Genomic DNA, 17,989 nt, shown 5'->3' with positions numbered 1-17,989 from the left:
TATTTTGCCTCTAATCTCAGTTCTGTTAACTGCTTTGCTTGAAAATCAATAGGATTCTTTTTCTACTAGAATTATATCATCCTACAAGGTTTCATTAAGATCTGTTAAAAATTACACTCAGTAAAGCAAAATAAAAGGTGAAAATGTATCCATAACTCCAGTTTTTTACTCTTAAATCTGGTTCCTGTACATTGAATCGCTTGAAAATCGATAAGGCTCTATCCCCATTAGAGGTTTACATCATCCACCAGGTTTTCGTCAAAATCAGTTAATATTTGCATCTGGTAGAGCAGATGAAAAGGTTTTATACATACATAGGTTTATACATATATATTGCAAAATCGTGTTCGGAAGACTCCAAAATGTAAAGAAAACTTGGTACCTCCTCCCCACAACACTCCCTTATAAAATCTGACCAGGTGCAGTAGTAATTTCTACAAACTTTTTCAAAATCGACTAGAAAAAAAATTATATTTACTGTATTAAAGTTTCTCGATTATTATATCGAAACTTAATCAAAAAAATATTTCTAGTGGCATATAATTTAACATTTAATATAATATATATCATAATTTATTTACGTATTACCTATGATAGTATAAATAAAAATATTTTGTATGCTTCACCAGTGCTACATAGGCTTTGTATAGAACAGTTGATACAAACAGTTGATCAAACCAGCCTTATCTGTTAAAAAGTTTATTTTTAAGAAAATAAACCCAAAAACCCTGTTTTTGGCTTTAACTCCAGTTCCTGTGATTCGATTGAAAATCAATAGCGCTTTATGCTCAATAGGTTTACATCCCACTCCCTACTGTTTCATCAAAATCAGTTAAGATTTGTGTTCAGCAGAGCAGAAGAAAAAAAATGATACATAAGTACATTAAAAAAAACACTGAGCGTAGTAGTGTTCCTTGGAAATCCACTAATAATCATAAATAAAATGAAAATGTAAGGGATAAATAACCTAGAAGTTCTTTTAATAAATTTAATATCATTATTTTTATTGATCATATCTATTTTATCAACTTCTTCAGCCAGTTATTATATGATTTAGTAAATTTAATGTTATTGTCTATAAAAGATAATTTTCTATTAATATCATAACATACAAAAAAACAAATTAATTTGATAATAAAATTAAAGGGAATAACAACTGTTTTATATATTTAACAATTGAAAAGTTGTTACTCATTCAAAATAATCTACTTTATCTGATCAGTTGTAAACAACAAAAACTGTGTTTGAATTTTTTAAAGAATTATTTCGTTTTATTTTCTGACTACAATTTTAATAATAATTACATGTGTTCTCATTCGTGAATTTAATATATTTATATATTTAGATTTCAAATTTTTCAGCACTGAAAGTGATTAAAGAATGTGTGAAGATGAAAAAAAAATTACTATTCTCTAAACAAAATAGGAAAATTGGATTTAAAAAAAAAATAAATAATATTATTTTCAGTTATTTAATTGATTTGGCTAAAAAATTGAGAGAATTTCCTGTTATCCAGCTGAAACGGCATTTAATTACCTCTACTTTACTAAAAAATTAGACTATCTTAAATCTCTCATTTGGCTGGTCAGCTGGAATTTTGCCAATAGTCAATAATTCACACTAATCTTTTCAAAGAAAAGATTTTTCTTTCTGAAGTCCTAAAGGTTCCAGATTTGTTCACAAATCAATAGCCAAAATATAAAAACTGAGCATGAAAAATAACATTACTACAAACATAACATGAATCTAGGTTATATTTAGATGTTATACAATACTGTCACTTAATATCACGAGCAATCTCAGTTATACTCAACAACTGGATGTAAATAGCATTTACACCAATCTTAGTGTTTCCACACTAAGTTTCAATCAATTTATTCAGTAGATTTCTTTTTTTAACAAATCAGTAAGCCAGTAGGTTACTTTAGTCTTACACTTAATATCACAAAAGGTATGTTAATTATAGCAATATATATATTTCAATGTACAACATATTTCAACCATAAATTATTTTTTTTAAATTTGAATATATTAAAATTTTTGAATTTTCATTATATTACAATGCAATATATACGAGGGACGATCAGAAAGTAAGTTACATGTATGAAACAAACACATATTTATACGACAATTTTTTTCTTATTGAACAAAAAACCACATATATTTATCTATTTTTTTCGACATAATCACCAACTTTTTCTAACAATTTCCATACCTTGTGACAAGTTTTTCAATTCTACTCTCAAAAAAATTTTTTCCAATTTCCTTCAACCATTTAATGACTGCTTCCTTCATTCAGTTCATCCTCATTAGTGAAACGCTTCCCTCCCAGGTCTCACTTGGAAGGACCAAACAGGTGATAGTCGCAAGTCGCTCAGTCAGGGCTGTAAGGCAGATGAGACCATACTTCTTACTTGAATTTTTGCAGTAACTCCTTCGTCACATGAGCTGAATGAGTAGCATTCGCGTGAAGAAAAACGACGCCATCGCTCCCAAGGTCTTCGATCTTTAATGGCTTTATGCAATTTTTTTAAAGTCTCATAGTAAGATTCAGCATTGATTTTTGTTCCTTGAGGCATAAATCCACTGTAAAAAAACTGCCTCAGAATTGAAAAAGACTGTCAGTATAACCTTTCGAACAAGTAGGGATGTTTTCACATTTTTTTGGCTGCGGTGAATTTTTGTGTCTCCATTCATGTGATGCTTGTTTAGTCTCAGGAGTGTAATAAAGCATTCAGCTCTCATCCCCTGTGATGATTTGTTTCAAAAACTGTGGACCAGTCCTGGAATAATGTTGAAGAAAACAAAGAGCAGACACAAATGTTGATGTTTGTGGTTGTCGGTAACAGATGTGGGACCCATCGTGCAGACATCTTAAAGTAACCAAGCTGATCATGAAAAATTGCAAGCATATTACCATAAATGATGTTAGTTCACTTGCAATCTCTCTAATTTTAATGCGCCAGTTACTGAAGATCATTCCAATCACGCATTCTATGATACCCATTATTCAAGAACACAGCAAGGGTGTAAATTATTTTTTTACCCATCTCTCGTACAATTTTATTTTCAATAAAAGTCTTTGTTTTGTACAAAAATGTTTAATAATTTTTTATGAATTCACTTTAGGCAGTAATATTTAAATTTTTTGTTAAATTGAGCAGTTTTTTTGTTACACACAAACATTTCTTAAAGAAATAATAATAAATTATGAATAAAGACTAAAAAATAAAATAAATAAATTAGTAACATTAATACTTACTAAATTGATTACTTCTAAATCTTTCCTGTAAGTTCGTTCTGTCATAAGAAGTTCTTTAGCAATGAAATATGCTCGATCTGCTTGTACCCTCTGTGTAAAATAAACACAAAATCAATAAAATGTTGAAATTTAAAATTACTGTACATGGTTATTAAATAATTAATATTTAAACAAATTGTTTAAAATAGAATTCCTATTTTAGTTAATAATAATAATAATAATAATAATAATAATAATAATAATAATAATAATACATGTTTAAGGCTTTAAGCTTTTTTTTGATGAGTCTATAAATAAACGCCAATTTCGATTTCTATATACTGAAATCTTAGTATGTTTGTTTAATAAATTCCATTCTTTAAGACATGAATCTAGGAGTTCTGCATGTTGTTTCAACAAATACAAGACACAAATTAGGTCGTTCAGTTCTCCTTGTGTGATGAAGAGAGGTTCAGTATTTTATTCTTCTGGAATGTAATTAATGTCTATTGAAGTTTAGGATTCATCGGTTGAGTCTTCTGAGAATCAGAAATTTCTTTCCAAGAAGCTGGAGCAATCAGAATCGGTAAATCAGCACCATAAAGTACTGGTCTCGTAGCAGAACGAATATTTGAATATGTAATACTGCTTTTATTGTTTGAATTGAAAGGTGTAAACATTTATTAAGCATTAGTAGGCTCTCGTCAAATCATAGGTATGCTAATCATAGGTATGTTCTTTTTTCTTTTTAACCACAAGGTTAGTTTAACATAGCACTTGATGCATGCTACATATGGAGCCCAGGATTTACCTTGGTCTCCCAAGGGACAGTCAAAATAATGTTTGTAAGCAGGTTCAGCAGATTCAATACTAGTTTTCATTGTCTTTACATGATGAATTCACCACAAACGTAACAAAAAATATTTGTACAATTTTTATAAGCTAGATTTTAATTCATTGTAAAATTTAAAATATTTTAAAGAATAAAAGTATGAATATATTACAGAAATACTTACTTAATTATAAATATACTTAAGTTTTAATTTATGAATACTTAATTACTTAAAATACTTCATAAAAATGTTTCATCATGGAGTGCAATAAAACACAGCGCAAAACTGTGTAAAAGTACACACACACACATACACAAACCCTTAACATATCTTAATGTTCAATAAAATAACAAAAGTTGTTGTCATAAAATTTTTCAGTAAATTTATGGCATCACTTATGAAACAATCTTTTTAATATGTATATGATAAAACCATTACCACAACTAAAGAACACTGCACAAGTCATACCAAGAGTTGAACTCGTACTGAAAAAAATTTTAACACGTTGAATTACTCATTAATTGACTCACTGACAAGTCTATACATGTCTGGTTTGAAATGAAATGAAATCATTCGACTGTTATGTATTAAATATAGGTCTATGGCATGCATCACAATATAAATCAGATGTGAATAAGCAAACATGCACATGTACTAATGTATTCGTACTGTTTGTTGCACGAACGATGGAGCTAATACATTTAAGGGATTGTAACTTAAAGTTACGTGATGGGTTTTTTGGAATGCATATTCAGATTCAGCATATAAAATACTATATAGAACACCTACTCCATTTTCAGTCCCAAATTTTATGTTGATCAGTGTAATCAGAGAGCTTGAAGATGAAGGAAATATGATGAAGTATAATTTCATTTGGCTCAGGGCAATTGATTGAAGAAGATCTCAGAATGTGGCACCTATCAGCAAAATTTACCCCAAAACTTCTCACTCATGATCAATAGGAAAACTGACAGCAAGCTGCTTAAGTCAAGCTGCAATGTGCTAATAGAGATTTTGTTTTGTGAAATTAACAACAGGATATGAGGTGTATGGCTAGACCCATGGTTCATATATACTCTTGCCATATGTTCAGATTTCACCCGGACCATCCAGGTTTTGAGGCACTGTCTAGAGCTGAGAAATGTTCAGGTTTCATAAAACTTAAATACAAAAACCATAAATATTAATGAAAAGCAATGCAAAATAATCTTCAATCAGCTTACAATTGTTGTTTTCAGTGACAAAAAAACTGCGTTTATTAAAAAACAGCCCTACAAAACCTGTTTTGCTGCCTAACATTCATGTGGAGTGGAAGGGAGTTTGCAGTGGGGGATGAATTTTCCCTAAGTGGGCATCGCATTGTATCAAACAATGTTGCCAGCTTCCTGTGTTATTTCAATAATTTGATTTAGTCTGTGAATTGCTAATGGTGAGAATTGTGCAACGTTATTCATTCATTACAACTATTGCTGAAATTGGACAATACTCAGTAAGAAAAATGTAAATATACCATAAACAGTTTAAGCATAAACACATCAATAAGCTTAACATATTACTTTTACCATTAGTACCAATTGTGAATAATATTTAATATGAAAAAATGGAAGTTCAAATTTTCTAAGAAATTAAAGACTGAATTGCCCTTCTTAAAAAGAGAGCACTTCCAAATTCAGTGATCTGAAAAATTTCCAATACACCTTTTTCTGTGAAAAATAAAGGCCGTGGAGATGTGGAAGCCTATATTAAAAAAGAAAAGCACAGGACCTGTGTAGGTAGCAAGCAAACATCTACCACAGCAACATTTTTAAAAATGTTGTTTTTTAAAAAAAAGAGCCTTATTGTTCTGATTTGCAATGTGCAACCAAGGAAGTTTTCTTTTCATTCTGTAATGCATGATTTGAGCTTTAATTCATCAGACTGCACGTCTTTCTTCCTTTCCCTGTTTTAGCCTCCAGTAATTACCTTTCAGATAATACTTCAGAGGATGAATGAGGATGATATGTATGACTGTAAATGAAGTGTAGTCTTTTACAGTCTCAGTTCGACCATTCCTAAGATGTGTGGTTAATTGAAACCCAACCACCAAAGAACACCGGTATCTACAATCTAGTATTCAAATCCATGTAAAAATAACTGACTTTACTAGGACTTGAATGCTGGAACTCTCAACTTCCAAATCAGCTGATTTGGGAAGACGTGTTCACCACTAGACCAACTCAATGGGTTATCTGACTGCACGTCTAAATTAATTAAAAATTTGTACGATCCTAAATTTCAAGAACACACTAAATAGGAGACAGTCGCTGTTCATGTCATTGGATTGTTTGTTTTAGAATCCATTTTGAAATAGCTGAACGAAACCAATTTTGTGGCCATTACTTTTGACACATCCAATAGGAAAGACTTAAAGTTAATGCCCATTTTTACTTCTTACTATGTATCAGCACAAGGTGTGAAAACAAAAATGATTCACTTTGAAACAGTTCCTGGTGAAATGACGGAAATTATTAAAGAAACAATAACAGATTCATTAAAAAGAACAGGTTACTAAAGAAAGTAATGTGCCTGTCTGCAGACAATACAAACACAAATTTTGGGAGAGTCAAGAGACATGGGAAAACAATGTATTTAGAAAAACTGAGGCAGACCTAAACTGATCACTCATTGGTGTACGGTGTAATGTAGATGTCGTGCACAATTCTGTACAGCATGCTATTGATGTATGATGATTAATATTTAGGCTGTGATGGTGAAAATTTATGAATGTTTTTTAGATAGGTATGGTTCAAAACACGAAACTGAAAGAATTGTGTGAAAGTGTTGATGTAGAATACAAAAAATTCATGTGACACGGTAAAACTCATTTTCTGAGCCCAGAATCTGCCATTTGGCAGACATACATTTTCAAGTGGTTGCATCTACTTTTTAATGAGCAGCCACCAAAATTTCCTACAATAATACAAGATTTTTTTTATAACCCTTTGTATGAAGTGTACCTGCTGTTTGTATTTCAAGTGGCTATGCTTAAAATTAAATCTGATAAAAAGAGTGCCAATGAAGTTGCTTTTATCTTTATCTATGTGGACATTATAAAAAAACTAAAAAACAGATGAACATCAAATTTTTATGCAAATAGGTACTACTGAAATTGAAAAGGGGAATTAAAAATTGACACTGTAGTAAATTAATTTTGACAGAAAGTCTCAGATTTTTACAAAATGGCAATATAATACCTAATAATGTGGCAAAATAACAACCTTAAAGATTCTACCAAATTTAAATGGATCCTGATCAACAAAATCATAAAAGACAAATTAAAGGAGAGCCTTCTCATAATACACAATTTTGCTATTGGAGTTGTAATTGTGGACGCTATATTTTATGAAATGGTATTAATTAATCATACGATTAAGGATGTAAAATCAGGAAATCAAGATGTACGGGCCAAGAAGCAAACAGAACAGATATCGGTTTACATATTTGAAATATACAAAAAAAACTGGCATAAAAGTAAAAAATTTAATGAATATTGTCAAATTTCTTATGTGCATCCCAGGTTGTTATTCATCACATGTATGCTCCTACATGACAAATAGTCAATAAAAGAGTACCATGTAACTGTTCTTTATCGGCTAAGAGATGCTGTTCGACTAGGAGATCCCAGGTTTAGGACAATGGAGGTTGAACATTCATCAGAACAATCCAGCCCATGTATCACAACAGATTCTTGGCAAAACACAGGATCAAGCAACAAGCTCCTTATTCATCAAACATGGCTCTCCCCAATTTCTGGCTCTTTCCAAAGTTTAAAATTCTGCTTGAAGGAAAGAGATTTGAAAACAGGGAAGAGATCAAAAGAAATGCGACAAGTAGTTTATGATGTTCAGTAAAAATGACTAAAAACTGCTTCCAACAATTGAAACCTCTCTGGTATGTATGTTACTTCAGAAGGAGTCTATTTTGAAGGGTACAAATCATTGAACTAAACAGATTAAATAATTTTGCTTTATGAGCCAAGGTGAGAAAAAATATATATCAATTAATGTAATAAAACATACCTTCTTTTTAACTTCAACTTCCGCGACATGTTCACTACTGCCTCTCTGTAAGTCATCTTTTATAGTCTTTAATGGACTTAGTTCTGGTGATGTACAAACTTCACTGAAAAATCAGAAAAAAGAAAATAAAATAAAAATGACAGAATAATAAGAATAATACAGCATAATAACTTTGGGGAAATGACATTTACAGGAAATATTTAAACAAACTCTTAAACAAACATATTTATAGAATAAATATAAGATGTCCCAAAATAAATGCTGGATTTAATTTAAGACAGACCATTTTACTTATTTAATAGTTGGAAAAGTTATCACATTATTTGAAAAGGTAAACATTGGACATTAAATGTAGAATGGGATATCTGAATAATTAGATGCATTTGATACTTTCCGATTCTTCTGAAAAGATATTGAATCACTATTTTACATTACTGCAACTCAATGCTGTTCTAACTTTTAAAATTCCTGCTTTCAATTCAGGAATCGCACCATAAACCTACACTTTCCCAGAAAACTAAATCGCATGATGTGAGATCTTATGATCTTGGTTATCTAGTTGCTTTGATGTTGCACAAGATGAGTTGCCCATTAAATTTCTACGATAACGAGTGATTTGTTTCACATGTCATATGGCAAGTAATGCCATCCTGATATAGCCACATGTCATCCAAATGAGGCCTCAAAACATCCAGTATCATTTCACTATGACAGGCGCTGTCCTTCCATCATTTAAAAAAAAAAAAGAAGCCCATTCATTCCACCAGTATAAAACCCAAACCAAACTGTCTCTTGTTGGGCATGCATAGGCCATTCTTGAATGATCTGAGGCTTTTTTATGCCCCAAATGCGACAACATACCCATTAAGGTGGAAATATGAGTCATTGGTAAAGATTTTTTTCACTAAAATTATTTGTTGATTTTCCAGTAACCGATCAAAATAATTGTTAGTCTCGCTTCAGTTCGTGGGTTAGCTAAATTTTGAACGGGTGCAGATCCAAATCCTATAATTTTGGGACATCCATTACATAAGCCATTTAACACCATATATTAAAAATAAACTATTACATTTTATTTTTAAACAAAAAGAATATAGTTGTATTACACAGTATTATTACAATGTCTTTTATATTAAACTTCCAATAAAATAATTTTTCATGTTCATCTATTCATTTACTGATTTACAGAACTCCAATTTAGATTAAGCTAAACATTTCAAGCTTCTTTATAATCATTTACTATGCAGTTTAGAAAATAGTGCTTAGAAACTTGGAAATTTTGTAAATGAGTAAAACAGAAAAGAATATAGGTTTTGATTTCAAAATAGGTAGATCATATGACCGTATATCTCATTTAAAATTTTTGAGTCGCCTCTGCCCCGGTATATATATATAAAAATATAATATCAATACGATCAACCGAAGTACAGAATAAAATAAAATAGGATTATTACATAATCAAGCAAGAGCGCTTTTGAGTCCCTTATATCATTTTTCAAATCATTCCTACTAAATAATATATATAATAGTTACTCACCTCCCGGTATGATTATTTAAATGTGAAGTTCCATTCGCAGTTTTATGATTTGGAGTCGATACTAATGCAACAACAATATTGTTATTCTCTTTTACCAATGATGACGGTTTCACAGGTGGTGTGACTGATATCATATTTGATGCTGTTCCATTCGTCCGAACTGTCGGTACAACTTTTCCAACTTCTTTGGCCATTCCATCAACTAAATAAACAAAATAAATATAACAATGTATTATCCACTTCAAAAAAATATCTTATTCAGGAATAATATTTAATTTTTAAAAAAATTTGTAGCAAAAAATGTATTAATTTGAGTAGTGTACTGAGTAACAACAAGTTCTGTATTTTTAATGAAGGAGCATAAAAAATGCTTATGCTTGAACTGATTTTCATCAGTAGTTGTACTTTACAAAAAACATATGTTACATAGAATATGTAACATATAAAATCCTGAGTAGTTAAAGATGATGATAATTCATGATACCATGAAACCTTTTGTGGAAAATCTGATTAATTAAAAAAATTCTATAATTCATTACAAACAATCAATTTAGCACATAATTCTTTCTTTGTTTAAAGAAAAATATATTCACAGATTTAATTTGTGATATATGCATATTCTAAATTCAAGAATTACATTGACATTTAAATTCTGAATTATTTTTTACTAGAAAAACATTCACTTTAAAATCTATCTAGCATGCTTGATCATAGCAATGAGAAATACTGCAAGGTGTAGCATTATTGCGTATATACATAGTGAATGATGACTGGATGCAATTAATAATGTTTTCACTAGTAAATAACTTATTTATTACAAAAAAATAAATTATGCATTATTTATGTATTACTTATTTTTATCAGATAATAAAGGCAGCCTATACTTTACTGCAAATATTTTTTTCAAAATAGAATTCTTTATGTTGAATTCAACTTATTACAGCTGAAAATTCTATATAATTGGTATAAATCTGTGTTGCAGTAACATGTTTTTATCTAAGCTAGTAATTTTAGTATGCAAGTGTTTGCCTGTTGCCTCCCACCCAATCAAACTTCTATTTTGACCACAGATTTTGTTGTTTCACAGTACCAAATTATCTATGTATTAACATTAACAAAATATAATTAATGATAAAACCCCATGCATATACATGTATAAAAAAGTATGTGCATGTATCCACACACATGTACACAAACTTTTTAAGTTATTTAAAAAATAAACAAATGAATGTTTTATGTAAACAAAAATCAAACCAATGTATAAAATGCAGCATATGCCTCTATAAAATATGCAATACATATCATTATATACATGCATATTTACAAAATAATAAAATTATAAATTACGAACTGAAATATTTCAGTAAATATAAAATATTTAAAGGGAAAAAGTATATATATATATTATAGAAATATATATATATAAAACAAAAAATTCTATCATATCCATGGGTGTTTTTTTTTTTTTTAATAAAAGCAATAATTTGTTATTGCTTATCATGCAAACCAGTAAAAAAATTAAACAACAAAAATTAACAAAATATCATAATTTACTAGAAACCAAAAATATTCTTAAATCAATCCAACTACCCTAAACAAATATGATTATAAATGTATAATATATAAAACATAGATATAAATAAAATCCTTTTAAATTCTATATTATAATAATATATATGTGTTTTTGTTAAGTGCAGTATGGTAATTATAAAAATTGAATTTTAATTTTTTTAATTTCAGTATAATAACATAACAATAAAAGAAATAAATATATCACGGTATGAGGAACTCAACTGCTTTATTGTACATCAAACTATTTGACAAAGTATTATAAAGCAAGCTCAACTGTCACGGCAATAAACAATTTAAATAAATAGCAAACAGTGAAAAGGGAAAATATTAGCAGATATATTCATCAATTTTACACGAAGAGACTAGGAAAATTTCAATTTCATTGATTTAATCTTTGGAGCTCTCTCGAGACTACTGTCCACAAATTATCTATCAAAAATTAAAAACATTTGCAAAAAAATTCAGCTATTCATGAAATTAAACTTTAGGAATGCCAGGTATCTTTAGACCTTTTAATGACTATATTGACTGATAATCACTAACTTAAATTAAATCAAGCTACTTTTTTTTCTCTCTGGTAACTATACTTCATACCAATAATTGTGTTAACTGGAATAACTTCTGAATTTTGGTATCTAAAAAAGCTCAGACTACTAAATTCATTCACGATTTACTGAAAGGTTATTTGTTATGCATACTAAATTTATCAAGGTGTACCTTTTTAAATTTATTTTTCTGTAAGAGCAAAAATATCCTTTAAATTAGGAATTGTAAGATATATATTTTTTAAGAGGAAATATTGAACTGAAAATTTTATTTGTTAATGTATTTTTTTTAGATCACCATTACTACTCTTTAAAAAGATTGAAAAAGAATTGTGAAGGAAGGAAAATTTTCTATTAAAAGTGGTGAAAATCTTTACAGCTGCTTAAAGGCGTGACAAGCAAAACAATACAGGTAAATAATACACAACACCTGCACTGCATTCTACACAGACATAAAACTTATTACTTATTTAATCCCTAATCTATTAAATTCAAACTTATACTAATTTTATGCTGATACTGTGTAATAAATTTCCAATAACTTATTTCATAAAGAAATTTTTGTAGTCCACAATTCCTTATCATACCAACAAAGATATTTTAACAGGTCGCGTAAAGTTATTATGTAGTAGGGAAAACTATATCTTTTAAATGTTCTTTACAGGTGACTGATTTGCCAACTACTTTAGCATGATTTTATTACGTTTATATCAACAATTAATAAAAAGCTGTACTCAATAAATAAAACCAAGTATTATTATATACAAATCAATAAATGTGTGTGTGTACATACATACATACATACATACAACACACACACACACACACACACACACACACACACACACACACATATCCACAAAGCATTTTAATCCAAAAATATCTAAATGCATACATTACATAATTAACTAAAGAAACATAGAATTTATCAACATGCCCAGTTCATATTAACAGACAAATAGTCATTCCACAACATCTATAAGAATGAATTAACTTAAATACTCAAATGACAAATGCTTTAACAAAATAAACCATAAATAAAGATAAGAATGAATATATATGCACTGTTTATGGTCATTAGAGCAATATTACACATCAATTATACAAAGTTAGGCAGCTAATGCATTAAATAATTTGATTTATATATTTATTAATCAGTATTTAATGGAAGTATGATATTTTATCTGACAATGCTTTAATTAAAAACGTTTTGCTTGACAACTGTTAAAGTAAAATATGTCAAAAATGAATACTGGAATTTTGTAATGAAAATAATAATTGTTACAGCAATCTTTCAGCTACGAAAATTTTACACACTTATGTAAGATATAAATTAAAAACTTAAACTACAATTGGTGTTATACAGGTAAATACAATTTACCATGTAATAAAGTAAAATTTTTTTTTTTAAATTATCCGTGTTTGTATTTATGTGTTAAAAAACCTGACTTTATTTGATAAACATCTCAAGTGCAGGCTGAACTTTTTGTACAGTTGCTAGGGAGAAAACAGAACTTCCCCCGGTAGGTCCATAAATAGGGCCTCTGTTGTCAACAAACAATAAAATTGAATACCATGCACACAGTAATTTTAAAAGTTTCTGTCTTAAGTATGAATCCCTATGAAACACATAGCCAAAGACAAAAGAAAGGGACAAGGGACATGGGATGAAGTGATCACAAATAAATAAAAATGATGGATAGTGCAAAAACAAAACAGAATTTACATACAAATCAAGACCAGCATTCCCATCTGAACAAGTATTTCAAGACTCTAAGTAGCTGGTATCTATTCTAACTACAATCCCTAAAAAAACTTTTACGTGGAATGGGAATAATAAATTATATAGCACCAATTTTGCTTTTATCAGACCAAATAATGGTGCAAAAGGTTGTTTTCCTCTAGATACTTAGAACAGATACAAGCTTTCTTCAGGAACATCTTCATACAGTTGAATTCTGGTAAGTCTGGAGTATGTTATCAAATTAAACTATAAACATTCATCCAGACTTCCACCATAGGAAAATGAGGTTCTAATATTTATTCTAAATTTTTAAATACTACAAATTTTAATAGTATAATGTATTATGAAGAAATAAATACCAACACACGATCCAAGTAAAACAATTAACAATCCATTACAGGTTTATCCATCCATTAGAGAATGATCTCCAATGAGATCATCCTATTTCACCACCCATTTTTCCATACCATCTTTCTCCTGTTTCCTTTTAAACTTTCAGTTCTGCGAATATAGTTCTAACCATGCTATTTCTACATATAAATATAGGTGGGATCTCAATGTTAAGGGGCAGAATACTCAGGTATTTTCTCCTGCCTCCAGTGGCTGTACAATAAGTTGAACAGTTAAAGTGGCTTAAAAAAGCAAAATATATATATAATCACAATATATATATATATATATATATATATATATATATATATATATTGTGAACTACGACATACACTAACAAAGATTTTATTCAATTATGGTTAAATAAATTCATTCAGAATGTTTTATTCAAATCTATTCTGCTGTTCTTATGTGACACAAGAACAATCAGACAGTCAGATATATGAGTGATAAAAAGCCAATTTTCTGTATGTCTCCTACTTTATTTACTCTAAAGAGACAAAGCTTAAAATATTTCATACATACAGATTGCACAACTTACTACTGTTGTTATGAACAATATTCCAATAGTTAATAACCATATCGATGAAAAATTATTGAAATGTAGTCATACAAGAAAAAAGTAAAAATGCAGACAACTGAGATAGTTCTTAACAAGGATAGTAGAAAAAAATGTGGAGAAAATGAGTTAAGAAATTTAGCATAAGTGAAGACCTACAATGTAGAGTAATATAGAAGAGAACTGAACAGGGCAAAGAGATTCAGAGACTTACAAGAAGGAAAGTGGAAGAATAGAAAAATGATATTTAAACATAATCAGAAGAAGATCTAATGGAAGACCAAGAAAGAGGTATGGATAAATTGAATAAAAGACCTGAAAAACAAAACTGAGATAGGAAAAATTCAATTAGAAATGGTAGAAAGGCGATGTTATATGAAGGTCAATGATATATGAAGGTCATAGGATGTTATGTGAAGGTCAATATGCAATCCAATAACAACTGGATAAAAGTAAAGTTTGATTTTATAGTTTAAAATAAGTATCAAATAGTATATGACCTGTTAGAACAAGATGATCAGATTTTCATAAATAAGAATGTATGTATATTATTATAATCAGACTGCTATATTGACAGATAAAAGAAACTTACACTACAGAATTAATACTCAGCCTGCAAAATACATGATTACTTTGCCAATAACCATGTTTTATATTGATTTTAAAATAAAAACTAATACTAGAACTTTTCTTGTTTTAAAAACAGACTTATACAATCACATTCAATGACCATAATCAGTGCACAAACTTAACAAAAATATAAAATTAAATTGCCTATCATGAAATTGTTTTTTTTCATAAAAATGTCTCAAACATTTCCCATTAATTAATAAATAAATATATTCTTATAATATTAACAAAATATATAAAAGAAGTATGTGGAAATAAGTGGGAAATTTACAAAAATTAAAATTAATTGAATATTTCCAGAAATAATTCAGAAGCATAATGTAAAGTGTTTATAAAATTTAAAAATATATATAAACAAGAGAGATAAAATATGAAAGTAAATACACAAAATTAGTTATTTATAATCTTAAAAATATATACATTAATAAAAAAAACTTCAAAAAATTTTTATAATACATAGCATAAATTTAAAACGTCATTTAACCTTTGAAAAGAAGGACTGCATCCTTACAACCTGTTGGCTTCACAATAATTCAAACATCTCAAACATTAACATTAAAACAAAAAAAATTGAAGGTTGTAAAGTAAAAATAAAAAATAAGAGATCTCAAAAACAATCAAACTTAAACATTAGATACAGTTCTACTGTATTGTATTACCATTTATTAATAATATATTCTATGATAAAAAGAATTGCAGTTAGCAAAATAACCATGTTTTTTATCTACCATGTTTCTTGTTTCAACAAACAATGTAGTAAACTAAACCATATCTTTAATGACCAATATGATTAATAAATAAAAAATTTTAAAAATTAACTATTTTTCAAGGTAAATGGTTTGACACATTAAAACATAATACATTTAATACAAATAAAAAAATTAGTTTAAACTGTATGATTAAATTTTATTTTTAAACCAATTATCAGTGAAAAGTCAAGAAAGACTTTTCCGAACAAACATTATTATTATTACTGTTCTCTCGATTATTAATTCATTTATAACAAGGTTATTATCTCTAACTTATGCTTATACTACATATGCTAAGTTAATATAATTTATCTTATGGTTGGGTGGTTTTATGGCTTTTCAATTAATAAAAAGTTAGTTTTTCCATTACTTGGAGGTCTAACACTTGACTTACAAAAAAAATTGATATTTATTTATTTTATGCATTTCAGTAAAACTAACATTAGAGTGTTTGAACCAACTTGACAGCTTACACCATTATTGAGCAATGATTATTACAAAATTTTAATTTTTACAGCTATTATGAGTAGAACCCAACGGCCGAATGCAACCATTCGTGTTTTTGTAATTTCCTAATGATGCTTAATTCAAATGCTGAAATCAAATCAAAATCAGAGACAAACGTGTTCACACACATACCTATTTTATTCAATAATGAACTGTTCATTCATTGAAAATCTAATTAATAAAACCAAAAATTCAAGATGATATAATTAATTATATAAGCTTGAAGGTTACGTTTTGGTGAAATTTTGAAGTATATTGAAAATACAAAGTACAGGTGTTTTTTAAATCTAAAATATTCTGGTTGAAAAGAAAGTTGCTCGTACTCTAAAAAAAAAAAATTTCTGATTATATCGCTTTACTGTTCTATTTAGAATTAAACAAATTTAACAATAAAATCCCTTTTAAATCAGTTACACTATTAATGTTATACAAAAATGAGTCAACCAGTTAACATGATACAAACATCAATAAAGCTTATACAATTTGGGTATTCATGATGGAAGTACAAAGGCAGGCATATTTAATGTCTGGTGCGTAAAGATGACATGGACATAGAATCAAAAGGTGGGGTGGCGTTTACTTAAGTATATTTTTAAAAAAAATTAAAGCTTCAGTTAATGAACTATGCTTATGATCTGATTCTTGCCAGGGACATATTCAAAGTATTAAACTTGTTCTCCTGTTAAAACACTACCTGGTTCATCACCAGTCATTACAAAAAATATTGTTCTGATTTTTAGTACCAGAAGATATATATTTATACGATTTACAAGTTGTCAAGTATAAATTGAAAATTCTGCAAAGATTATATGCTGACATAGAGTCTACTACACCACTTGATAGAAAACTGTATAAAAATAATGAAAGATTTACTGTTAACAGAATGAATAAATCAGAATCTCCATCGCTTCAAACTGTTGCAGACAGAAAGAAAGATATGGAAAGTAGGAAAGTAAACTGGTTGAGAAGCCATGAAATAAAAATAGTTAAAGATGAAAGCAGCATAACTTTTTTTAAGAATGATCTGACAAGAAATGATTTTCAAAAAGTAAACATTTGTAAAATAGTTAAACAATAATCGATAGAACTTTGTATTAAATTGACTATGCCTGTTGCCTAATGTCAAAAGTGAAAATTATACTTTTATTAAAATCAACGAGACTCATTCCTACTGATACATAATAATTTTAAAAGTTTTTTTGACATCAAAAGAAGGGCAAACTTTTACAGATGATTTTGAAGAATTTGTTCAAGATACTGATTTTCAAGTGGAAAATTAAGATAAATTAAAAATTTGTTACTCAAGACTATTCCTATTTTGAATGAAAATATTTTAGTTTGAAGAGTGACATTTTTCCATTTATTATTAACAATTTAATATTATTTTGTTTAAAATGTTTTAAAATAATTCTAGTTCTTATAAATATTATGTTTATCTTCTTACAAAAAATTAATTTTTTTATTATTATTATTTTATTCAAACTAAAATTATTATTTTATAATCTTGGTGTTTGTTAAGAAATATTTCAATACTGTTTAGTTTCAATTTCAATAGTTTAACTAAAAATAATTTGTTTTTCTGTAAATTATTTGTACATTTGAACTTTTACATTTTTAATTCATT

At 28.3% G+C, this 17,989-nt stretch overlaps 1 protein-coding gene across 3 annotated transcripts in view; it reads right to left on the bottom strand.

Annotated features, from left to right (window-relative positions):
• LOC142332914 (FERM, ARHGEF and pleckstrin domain-containing protein 1-like) overlaps positions 1–17,989 on the bottom strand; it is a 410,843-nt gene that overhangs the window by 60,758 nt on the left and 332,096 nt on the right. For all 3 annotated transcript variants that reach the window (XM_075379617.1, XM_075379618.1, XM_075379619.1), the window contains exons 13-15: positions 9,670–9,871; positions 8,133–8,235; positions 3,263–3,352 (exon numbers count right to left, since the gene is read on the bottom strand). In XM_075379617.1, coding sequence (XP_075235732.1) covers positions 3,263–3,352; positions 8,133–8,235; positions 9,670–9,871 — 395 coding nt within the window. The remainder of the gene's footprint in view (positions 1–3,262; positions 3,353–8,132; positions 8,236–9,669; positions 9,872–17,989) is intronic.

The sequence above is a fragment of the Lycorma delicatula genome, chromosome 12 (genome assembly GCF_047948215.1).
Source record: "Lycorma delicatula isolate Av1 chromosome 12, ASM4794821v1, whole genome shotgun sequence".
Lineage (NCBI taxonomy): Eukaryota > Metazoa > Arthropoda > Insecta > Hemiptera > Fulgoridae > Lycorma > Lycorma delicatula.
This window is presented reverse-complemented; position numbering and strand designations above follow the sequence as displayed.